The following is a 12,090-nucleotide window of genomic DNA, read 5'->3' on the forward strand; positions in this document are numbered from 1 at the left end:
AGAGAGAGAGAGAGAGAATATAAGAGAGAGAGGGTGAGAGAGAAGGAAGGAGAGAAATAGGCCTTAACAAACCTGACCCATTGTATGTTGAAGGTATGGAACATTTTAAAGTTTGCTAGCTCACTTTCATATTTATTGAGTGTTTAGCATTGATCTTACATGAGGACGATACTAATAAAAGTGTGAATATGAAATTGTCTTTACCCTTAAAATTGTTCATGATGTTCTTTCTTTCTTTGTACACAGGAAAGCTTAGATATGCCAACAACAGCAACTATAAAAATGATGTGATGATCAGAAAAGAGGTGAGCTCTTCTATCTCTTTTTCGTCCTTTTTTCTTTTCTTTTTTTTTTTTGGGAGGGGGGTCAGGGTCTCACTTTGTAACCCTAGCTGTCCTTAGCCTCTCGCTAAGTTCTTTTCAAATGTCTAATGTTTTACATTTTGTTCATTTATCTTGTCTTTACTGACAAAGTTATTCAAAGGCTCTGTTTCAATGAAGAAACCAATTTCTAGATTGAAAGGTTTCTCTTAATTACATATGATTATAGCACTTTTAAAAAAGGTTTTTAACATGTATATATTTTTATGTGTACATGTATGCTCACACATTAGGTATACATGTAACATAGCATGCATGTGTGGAAATCAAAGAACAACTGGTAGGACTTGGCTTTCTCCTACCATGTGGGTTCTAGGGATTGAACGCAGGTCTTTAGTCTTGGCTGCCTTTATCCACTGAGCCATGGCGGTTCTTATTTTAGCATTTCTTTAAACAAAAGAGTCGATCTGGATATTTATAGCCCCATATCATTTAATTCATTTTGTGAAGTGTTATTTTTTAAACAAAAGGTTTAGGAGCGTGGCCTGGGCTTAGTGTGCCAGCTCCTGTGTGCTTGTGTTGTGTCCTCACTCTGTAGCTCTTCCGTTGCTCCATTAACTGTAAGCAACCGGGGTGTCCCTGATACTCAGGCAGACTGCAGCTAAGAAGTTAGGGTAAGAAGCAGGGAAGGATGTCTGTTAGAGGGCAACAGACTAGAGAAAAATATTGTGAGAAGAATAAATTTTAATTCTGCAGCTTTGGAATCAAATTCAGTTTTTTGCTCCTATTCTGTTTGAATATTTAGGATTTGTAGCTTGCTTTTATTATATCTTGCTGGACTGGGAAGACAGATGGGCGTTATAAGATTTTATTGTAATTGGTTTTCAGGCCTATGTTCACAAGAGTGTAATGGAAGAACTGAAGAGAATTATCGACGACAGTGAAATTACAAAAGAGGACGACGCTTTGTGGCCGCCCCCTGACAGGGTTGGCCGGCAGGTCTGTGCCAAGCAATTCTTTTAGTGGATAGAGTCAGAGATTATATGGTAAATATAATGACAATCTTATCTCATACATTCAGGGTGGTTTCTTATCGAAACTTTGATTATATAACATCATTTTCTTTTTAATTAAGTTTTTGTGGTACTAGGAATTGAACTCAATATTCATACTTGCTAAGCAAGCAATTACTCATTCAAGTTACACCTTCCAGCTCATACTTAGCTTCATTTCCTTTGCTACCTCCAAGTCATAGGGGAGTTAGCACATAGCTCTAAGTAGAGGAGTTAGGACATAGCTCTAAACTGGACAGTTTTCTACATCTTCTCTTTTGTCTGTCCAGCCAAAGTTAGGGTATTTGGCACTGTTTTAAATTATTTATTGTAGATTAGCTGTTATCATTAATTATTCCTAATTTTGTAATTTCAACGTTGTAAATAAGTACAACTTTGATAGCTAAATTTGAAAGTTAGTTCTTATCACTGAGTGTAGCAATTCACTCTTTCCAATTTTTTATCTTTCAAAATTTATATATTTGAATGTCCAGAAAAAGTCTTGGTTGATTTGTTGTTGTTGTTGTTGCTGTTCAAATGGATTTGCCTATTATATTCCCTTCAGAATACTTGGTGTTTCTCAAAGTGGTCCCAAAGAACTGTACAGGTCCAATTTCACTCTGTATAAAGATAGTTTAGCTTCTGAATTGGGTATTTTCAACTCTTGGAGAAGTGAAATACCAGACCCGGGAGAAAGAAACATGTAATTTCATTTTTGTGTGTTCCTGAGGACTAAACTTTATATCACACTTTCTTTGACAAGAGGAAAATGTAGAGTGGTATAACACATGCTGAAAGTAGCAGTCACTTAACTGTCCTGTGACAAGAGCCTAGTGTAGAGTATGCTGCAGGGAAACAGGTAGTGGTCTGTGTCCTGTGGGAACTGGAGGCATAGTAATACCACTGTTAGCATGGTAGTCACTGGGTATCTGTGTCCACAAAACAGTAAGATATTTTAAAATTAAGCCTGCTTCTACAGTGAGGATATGACATCTAGACTTGACTGTTTCTAAGTTGATATAATTCTTTTAGAGGGTGGTTTAGTAATATACATCTGTAAATACCAATATTTTCTATTTATTTTGACTTGTTTGACATTTCTGAACTATCAGTTCTAGAAAAATGACTGCAGATATGGAGACAGTCTTATTAGATATAAAAACATTTTTCACCTGAGCCCGTGCTCTTATCTGTGCACTGGTGATGCATTCTCATGAGGGGGTAGTGGGGCTGCTCCAAAAACTGCTACTGGATAACCAACAATTTTGTAATTATTAGAGAATCTTCTTAGCTAATTCTTATGAAGTGCATAGTTAGGCCTTTTGATTAAGTAGCTAGGACCATCTTTATTAGGATCTGGTTCATAATTCAGTGTAAGAACACTTTAAACATGCAGCCCCTTCATTAGCTTTAGGTTTCTGGGTAAGTAGTACAGAGAAAACTTGTATGATGATAATGGCACTGAAGCAACCACATTACATTGTATTGTTTTATAAGTTCTAGTTTTCATTGAATTTCAGAGAGTATTAGTCTCTGTGGGAACATTACTGTTCTGTTCTGTGCTTTATGAGTTTAGGATTGTACATTTGTAAAAAGGGCTAACAAAGTCTTTTCCCTTGCAAAGATGTCTTAGAGACTGCATAGAGAGTCTGTAAAGTTCCAGCAGTTGGGCCTGATATATGGTAGTGGCCAAAAGGGTAGCTGTTGTGAATGTCATGTATTTGTAGAAACTTACCAAAAGGGAAAATGCATTTTGTGATACTTTAAATGGGTTTGTATTTATATAATCATTTCTGTAACACATGCTTTAAAGGTACAGCTCTCATGTTTACCGACATCATAAGAAACACGTCTGTGTCAGTTTGTCTGAGGCTTTTCTTTTTAATGGCTCTGGGAAGCAGTTCTGGCTTGACACTGAAATTGAGGCCAGTATTCAATGTGCGATTGATGAGGTTATATTAAGAGAATTCAGTCTAGCAGATAAAATTTCTTTTGGCTTTTTGTGTTGATCAGACTGGCCTTCGATTTGAGACAGTCCTCCTACCTGGCCTTCTGAGTGCTGGGATTATGAACTTGTGCCACAGTGCTTGGTAGAGATTAAATTTCTTTCCCCTCCATTAAGTTCTAGAAGGTTTGTACTTCTTTGTAGCATGAGTACTATATGTGGGGTAGACTTTTTTACTTTTTTTTTAACTGATGCTATTTCTCTGCTGTTTTTTGTTTCCAGGAACTTGAAATTGTAATTGGGGATGAACACATTTCTTTTACCACATCAAAAATAGGTTCTCTTATTGATGTAAATCAATCAAAGTAAGTATATTAAAGTGTTTGATTGAGCTGATGAAACTCATTAGTGAGGCTCATGTTAGTATTATGGTCTACAAGCTAAGACAATTTAATATTCAGATGCCACTGGGACATTTAAGTAATTAAACACTTGTTATCTGGCTGCCAGAGTGAAATAGCATTATTTCACTAAGTACCCAGTTCAGCAGTGTGCATAATAATGCCCGATATTTGTAGGTCATTTTGTATTAAAAATCCTGGTTGTAATGTCATAAAATGTAAAGGAAGAAAATTTTGGATTGCTCATCTTCATTGAGCCCATATTATATCTTACTTTCCCTTGGGTTTAGCACTTGAACTGAACAGTAGGTGTGTGTGTGAACCAGCTCTGTGTCCGTAGGTTCTTTACAGCGTATGTTCAAGCTTTGCTGGCCTGAATCATGTCACTTCTTCATGTTTTTCTCCCTGAAAATTTCCCTGTATTGCTTTTATTGCTTATGTTGCCCTAGATCATAACTTTAGTGAGCTGCATGAGAACCTTGTTTTGTCTTCAGAGTTAGAAGCGTGCCCAGCACATAATAGGTGCTTCAAATAAGTATTGAAGAAGGGGAAAGATGAGCGCACTGTAGTAACTGGATACCGTTCATGAAGAACAACTGTCTGTTTAAACCTGTAAATAGATTTCTACAGTTGGGGAGGAGGTGGGCTATGTGCTGGCCTTGGTTTGTAAGTGGATGTGCTTCTCTCTGGAGAGCAGTGAGTGCTCCTGGACTGTACTCCTCCCTACGGGAAGAGAGAAGCGCTAGGCATTCCGTTCCTTCACTTCGGCTGTCAGCAAGTGGTCCTTCTTCCTGAACTTTATAAGCTTAATTGTTACAAATGGTTTGTTTTGTTTCAGGAATTTATAAGATTATGTTTCATAGAAAACAAAAAGTAACTTTATGTATTTATTTTTTAATTTTAGGGATCCCGAAGGACTCCGTGTATTTTACTATTTGGTGCAGGACTTGAAATGTTTAGTGTTCAGTCTCATTGGACTGCATTTCAAGATTAAGCCAATTTAATTTAATACTTTGGAGGTTATTTATATATTTAATTAAAGGAAGGTTTTTTATTGATAATTTTGGGATTTTTATGAATGTGAAACTTTTGTATATAAACTCAATATGTGAAAAAAAAACAGGTTTAATGGTTTTCCTCTCTTGGGTCCATGTGGGCTAGACATTCCCTATATGCATTTGATTCTATAAATAAAAGCCCCTTTTTGTCGAAATTTTGCTCTAATAAAATGTACTAAAGCCTGGATGTGGAGTTTTGTTTTGTTTTTGACTGAATCAGTGTCTTGCTTTAAGGATGGTAAGTTGTTCTGGTTGGTATGGTTGGAAGAGCCTAGAGCAGAGGTTGCTCATCTGAAGTACACAGCCAAGTTCCAGTTATTGAAGGTGCCATAGAATCACTTTTCTTATTCTGTACTTCATAGGACTTATCTTTGTGACACTTACAGAGTTTGTTTTCAGAGGTTTGAGATTTTGTTTTTTTACATTATCTCAAGGCTTCTTGGGATCCTTTCCTGAAGTTGTTGAAAGAGCATATTCAATCCTCCATGTTTGAAAGAGCATAGTCAGTACTCCACATTTGGCTTATCTTATTTTGCTCTTATTCCTGTGTATGTGCACACATACGTGGGAGCTGAGTTGAAGCTTTACAAAGTTACATGAAATTTTGTTTTAACCATTTATGGTATGCATGCCTATTGTTAGACTCTTACTGGAAACAGGTCATTCATGTTTCCCAGGTCCTTTGAACTACTATTTATCTCTCATTATCTTTGCTAGCACGGCTGCTGGTGTCCTCCTCTTCTTCTTCCTTCTGGATGGTCTCAAACTCATAGAGAACTGCCTGCCTCTGCCTCCTGAGTTTGAGGACTAAAGGTGTGTTTCACTATGGTGTCTAGAGCATAATCCCAGTGCTAGAAAAAAGATGCCGAAGGGTCAGGAGTTCAGTGCCTGTCTGAATATATAGTCGGTTTTAGACTAGCTTAGGCTACATGAAATTGTATCTCTAAAGAAAATGCTTTAGGGGAGATGAGCTGAACTCCCAACCTTCCCTATGATGAGCAGTGGAGTTGCGGGCCTGATCGGTCTTCAGTGTGTACATGGCTTCAGTTCTCTGAACTAATGTGGAGAACATGGACTGAAGAAGTGAAACGTTGTGGATTGGTACTTAACTGGTTTCTCCTTTAAATTTCTTGTTTGCTTGCATGAATGGTTGCCTGCATGTGTGCTTGTGTACCCTAACACATGCTGGTACCTGCAGAGGCCAGAAGAGGGTTTTGGGTCCCCTTTAGGGCTGTAATTATCTCATGTGGGTGCTTGGATCAAAACTCAGATTTTCTGCAAGAACAGCCAGTGCGCTTAGCCACTGAGCCATCTATTCAGCCCCTGTTTTTCTTATGACCTTTAAGTAGGTTTTATCCCTGAGTGACACAGAGCCCAAATAACCACCTGAAACCCTTCTTGGGGCCCCTTTTGTCACTCTTGCAGAGTTCCGGAGGCACTTCCTCATTTCTCCACTCTCAGTGTGGCCCAGCAAGGACTATACGAGCAGGCACAATAATGCGCAGTTGTAGAACAGATGTGACTGTAAATGCTAGGGCATATGGGTGGTTTAGGGCACAGGAAATCTTAAAATAGAGCTCTTCTTGGTTTTAAGAACTGTGAAGTTTACCATATTTCAGTGTTGTGAAGTTCCAACTTAAGCACCAAGAGGTGTGAAGCTGGCCCATGACCAGCCAGTCCTCCTGGCAAAGACTGTGAGTCACCCCATCCTTCCCTGTGGTCTGGTGGCCACTGCAGGTGTCCCTCAACTCAGCCTGGGGCAGGAAGACCAGCTTGTAGCTGTGAAATGATGATGCTACTGAGATCTGAGGGTCCCACTAGAGGGTTTGATTGTGTGACTAGGATTGTATCTGTCTCAGCATTCTAGGACAGGGAGTTGTGGCTTCACAAATAAAGGCCTTTACAGCAAAGAAACCAGAAAAATGAAGAAAATATATATATATATATATATATATATTTGTGTGTGCGGGTATGTGTGTGCGTGTTTGTCTGTGTAGTTTTTTGGGCTTATTTTTACAAAAATGAATTTGGAAGACATAATTCAAGAAAACAAAACATTTCCTTAAGTTTTCCGGCTTTCTGTTTTATTAGCTGGTCATTTGAAGTTCAGTATTTTGTGCTGCACTTCGGTCAAACAATGGGAGTGTCAGTTCATTCCCTCTGAAGTGACTGTCTTCCAATGCTAATTGTGCTCATTACCAGTTTGGAGTTTTCTAGCCCTTCCGAGCTTAGTTACAGAGCTCAGAAGAATCTGCTGCTAATTTGACTTTACAGTTATTGACATTCTATCTCAGTATTCAACCAAAAAATTTCCATCCTGTGTCCAGTTTTTTGTTAGCTACTGTTCCTTATCAAGCACATTGGTAAGCAGACCACATCCTGTTCATGCTTTGGTAACAGTAACAAGTAAACCAGATGGGGATTTCTTGCTCACAGACTTTGCATGTTAGAGTCACAAACAGTATGGAGAAAGCTCAGAGAAGCTGGCGCTGCACTTGCTTAGCCTCCTTGGTGAGGATGACTCCTTCTCAGCAGTCACAAGGGTGTAAACAGTACCATTCATATATCCGTGGGCAAGTGTGACATAAGTCCTCGGCTATGGAGCAACAGTGTGAGTTTCTTGAGCAGCAGCGAATCACTGCTATAGATAGATCTCAGTTTTCGGCTTTGGCTCATCTGCTATCCTCATGCTGTTCTTCCAAACACCTGCACTTTTTGATAGGATCGGAGAGAAAACCTAACTCATTCTGTGGGTTAGAGAAGTATCTGCAGGCTAGGAAGTGTTAAGAAAAGTGATTTTTAAATCTAAGAGCTTTTTTAAAATGTTTATTTTATTATGTGCATTGGTGTTTTGCCTGCCGTATGTTTGTGTGAGAGTGTCAGATTTTGGAGTTACAGACAGTTGTTAGCTGCTGTGAGGGTGCTGGGAATTGGACCTGGGTTCTCTGGAAGAGCAGTTAATGCTCTTAACTGCCGAGCCATCTCTCCATCTCCTACATCTAAGAGCTTTCGTTCTATTTCCTGGTTGCAGTTCTGCAGTTATTTTTACCCTAGGAAGTAGGTGACACATTCTCTCCACTTTAGAAAAAAAAAAAAAGAACCTTTAAGATGCAGTGTTTTGCTCAAACTTATATGATAATGAAATATTAGAGTCTTGGACTTTAAATATAATGTTTAATGTTGAATGCAAGTTCCATTTTCCAGGTTATGATTAAAAACTTTATTTGTGAAGCTGGACCTGGTGACTTACACCCCTAACATTTGGGAGGCAGGCAGGAGAGTCCCAGGCAAACCAGGTGTACACAGTGAATTCCAGGTCAGCCAGGACTACATAGTGAGACCCTGCCTCAAACAAAAGAAAACAAGACAAAACAAAAAGCTATTTGTATATCTTGTTAAATCTTGACAAAAAGCCTGAAGAGAAGTTGCGTTTCTCTTTTGCTGTAGTCAAAAACTCTGTGAATGATGGAACATACCTGAAGTCACAGGAGCATGTAGGTGTTTCAGCTAATGTCTCTCCAGGTGCATGCTTTGTGGCAAGCTAAAACACTGGCCCTTCTGAGTACACATGTATTCATATTCTCTGTGTTCTGGAAGTCTTTATTTATAGGACCAGAGTTACAAGGTATCCTTGAGTAAATCAGATGACTTCTTTTTTCATATTGCAATATTATTTTTATTTTATTTTATTTATTTTTTATTGCTTTATAAACAATACCATTCAAAATTTCCACTTCCTCCCCTCCTCCCATTTCCCTCCCCTCCCCCATACATTCTCTCCCCTCCCCCTCCAGTCATAAGAGAGTCCAGGGTACCCTGCCCTGTGGGAAGTCCAATGTTCTTCCCTCTCCATTAAGGCTTAGGAAGGTATACATCCAAAGAGACTAGGATCCCAAAAAGCCAGTACATGCAGTAGAGACAATTCACAGTGCCATTATCATTGGCTTCTCAGTCTGCCCCAGTTGTCAGCCACATTCTGAGAGTCCAGTTTGATCCCATGCTAGTTCAGTCCCAGTCCAGCTGGCTTTGATGAGCTCCCATTAGATCAGGCACACCGTCTCAGTGAGTGGACCAACCCCTCGTGGTCCTGATTTCCTTGCTCATATTCTCCCTCCTTCTGCTCTTCATCTGGACCTTGGGTGCTCAGTCCAGTGCTCTGATGTGGGTCTCTGTCTCTATCTCTATTTGTCTTCGACAAAGGTTCTATTCAAAATAGTCATCAATCTGACTACAGGACAAGGCCAGTTCAGGCACCCTCTCCTCCACTGCCCAGGGTCCTAGCTGGGGACTTCCCCTTGGATACGTGGGAACCTCTCTAGAGCCAATCCTCTTGCCTGGGAGCAGGAAAGAAGATATCAGATGACTTCTTCACAGTGTTTTCTTTTGGGAAGCCTGACAACATTGGGACACAGCGTCTGCCACATTCTCCAGCATGGCTGCTCCTGCACCCCCACTTACCATCTTCTCCAAGCATAGTTTTCTTAAATCTCTTTTCTTTCATTTCTTGGTTTTGGTGGTGGTGGTGGTGGTGGTGGTGGTGGTGGTGGTGGTGGTGGTGGTGGTGGTGGTGGTGGTGGTGGTGGTGGTGGTGGTGGTGGTGTGTGTGTGTTGTTAGTGCTTTACTCTTTGCTCTTTTTGGCATCCATCACCAAGTTCCCAAATAAATCACACGGAGGCTTATTCTTTCTTGTGAATCCGCAGCTTTAGCTTGGCTTGTTTTTTGACAGCTTTTCTTAAATTCTCCTGTCTACCTTCTTTTGCCTCTGGGCTTTTATCTCTTTCTATTCCTTATGTATATCTTTACTTCTTACTCCATGGCTTGCTCTGTAGTTGGCCTCTGGAGGCTTCCTTTCTTTCTATTTTTCTTGTTCCTCCTACTTATTTTCTCTGCCTGCCAGCCCCACCTATCTTTTCTCCTGCCTCACTTTACGCCATTCAGTTCTTTATTAGACCAATCAGATGTTTTAGAAAGGCAACGTAACACAGCTTCACAGAGCTAAACAAAGGTAACATAATAGAATATGACACATCTTTGGATCATTTCACAAATATTCCACAGCAGAAACAAATGTAACACATCTTTAAATAATATTCTTTAAGGTGTGTGTGTGTGTGTGTGTGTGTGTGTGTGTGTGTGTGTGTGTGTATGTGTGTGTGTGTGAAGACTAGAGACAGAGATTCCCTCAGGATTAGGGGACAGAGACAACAGTAACTAGTGGGAGGTATTCTGGAAACATTCACTCTGCAACCAAGGAAGTTCACTTATTCTGTTGAGTTAATGTCTGGACCTCTGGTGTAGGACAATGACAGATTTGTGTAGCGACTTAGAGATACTATGGTTTAAGAACATCAAGGGGACCTGTGAGATGTCTCAGTGGGTAAAGGTAGGGGGAACATAAAGACTAGTGAACTACAAAAATTAATGCTTTTTTTTTAAGTCTATAAAAAAACAATCTTAGACAGAAACTGGCCATGTAAGAGAGAGGCAGCACAGCCCAGTGTTGAGACCAGGAGTAGATATGAGCAGACATTGGAGGTGGAAGGGAATGAAGACGAAAAGAGTGATGATTAACGATTGGCCAGGCATTAATAAAGGAAGACAGAAGCAGGGAGTTCACCTCCGGCCTGTTCAAGTAGGGGGTCACACTTATCATTGCATGTCAGTTCCGCTTCTGTTTTCCAGCCACTGCCCATCCCCCATCCCCCAGTGCTCCATTAACCTCTGTCATTGATTGAAGGACAATTTAAATTGGTTTAATCAAAAATAAGCTAGTGACTTAGAAAAACTAAAGTCAAAGAAAGTAAAGTTTAGTGAGAGATTTGATCATATTCTGGCAAGAGTTAGCTTATGATGCAGACCATAGAATTTAAATAATCTTCCTTCCCTTTCTTCCTCTAATATTATTATTAATTATTATTTTATTGTGGTACTTTGGGTTATCTCTGAACGATACTTCCAGTCCCAATGAAGTTTCTAAAATCTTCAGCATTCAGTGTTAGAATGTGAGGCCTCATTGGTGATATACACAGCAAGAGTTTTGAATGAAGATCTATTGATTTAAAAAACAGCTTTTGCCTTAAAGCAGTGGTTCTCAACCTGTGGGTCTTGATCCCTTTGGGGGTCAAAACATCCTTTCCCCAGGGCCAAATATTAGATATCATTCATATCAGATATTCACCTTAGGATTTATAACAGTAGCAAAATTACAGTCAGGAAGTCACAACAAAATAATTTTATGGTTGCGAGTAATCACAGCATAAGGAGTTATATTAAAGGGTTTGAAGCATTAGAAAGATTGAAAACTTTTACCTTAAAGGGAATATTGGTTTATTCTGGAGCCATTTTGAGTGACCATGGCTTCGTATTCCAACGTGGAAGCAGTTTCATAAAGTTTTGTAGTTTTACAGAACTGAGAAAGGAAGATTTAGCATATATATTGTTGGACACGTTAGAGAGATGATTACAGCAAGATGAGGGACGCTTTTCCATAGTTCATCAGATGACATTCTTAGTGCATGCTGGAAGTTAGTGGTCTGCTAAGTTAATAGATTTCAGGAATGGCTATTTAGAGGGCTAAAGCTATTCTGTGTAATGTAGTCAGACCCTGAACTTACAACATTCCAATTTCTCCACATTAATATAGTTTTTGCTTGTATTGATTTTGACTTTTTCAAGACAATTTCTCTGTGTAACAGTTCTGGCTGCCTTAGAAATCGATGTGTAGACCAGGCTGGCCTTGGACTCACAGAGATCAGCCTGCTTCTGCCTCCTGAGTGCTGGGATTAAAGGCATGTGCCACTACTGCCTAGCTCACATCATTGTAGTTTTTTAATTAATTAATTAATTTTTTATTGAAAAAAATTTCTGCCTCCTCCGAGCCTCCCATTTCCCTCCCCCTCCTCCCACTCCTTTCCCCTCCCCCCACTCCTCTCCTCCTCCCTCTCCAGTCCGAAGAGCAGTCAGGGTTCCCTGCCCTGTGGAAAGTCCAAAGTCCTCCCCCCTCCATCGAGGTCTAGGAAGGTGAGCATCCAAACTGGCTAGGCTCCCATAAAGCCAGAACATGAAGTAGGATCAAAACCCAGTGCCATTGTCCTTGGCTTCTCATCAGCCCTTATTGTCCGCCATATTCAGAGTGTCCGGTTTTATCCCATGCTTTTTCAGTCCCAGTCCAGCTGGCCTTGGTGACAACCTAGATGTCCTTCAATGGAAGAATGGATGAAGAAAGTGTGGAATATATACACATTAGAGTTTACTCAGCGGTAAAAAACAATGACATCTTGAATTTTGCATGCAAATGGATGGAAATAGAAAAC

At 39.8% G+C, this 12,090-nt stretch overlaps 1 protein-coding gene across 3 annotated transcripts in view; it reads left to right on the forward strand.

Annotated features, from left to right (window-relative positions):
• Window positions 1-4,961, forward strand: part of Magohb (mago homolog B, exon junction complex subunit) — an 8,289-nt gene extending 3,328 nt beyond the window's left edge. For all 3 annotated transcript variants that reach the window (XM_005369204.2, XM_026777092.1, XM_026777093.1), the window contains 4 exons: window positions 247-305; window positions 1,209-1,319; window positions 3,600-3,682; window positions 4,623-4,961. In XM_005369204.2, the coding sequence (XP_005369261.1) occupies window positions 247-305; window positions 1,209-1,319; window positions 3,600-3,682; window positions 4,623-4,722 (353 nt within the window). In that variant the 3' untranslated portion in view covers window positions 4,723-4,961. The remainder of the gene's footprint in view (window positions 1-246; window positions 306-1,208; window positions 1,320-3,599; window positions 3,683-4,622) is intronic.
• The last annotated feature ends 7,129 nt before the right edge of the window (window positions 4,962-12,090 follow it).

Source organism: Microtus ochrogaster, unplaced genomic scaffold (genome assembly GCF_000317375.1).
Source record: "Microtus ochrogaster isolate Prairie Vole_2 unplaced genomic scaffold, MicOch1.0 UNK46, whole genome shotgun sequence".
NCBI classification, from domain to species: domain Eukaryota; kingdom Metazoa; phylum Chordata; class Mammalia; order Rodentia; family Cricetidae; genus Microtus; species Microtus ochrogaster.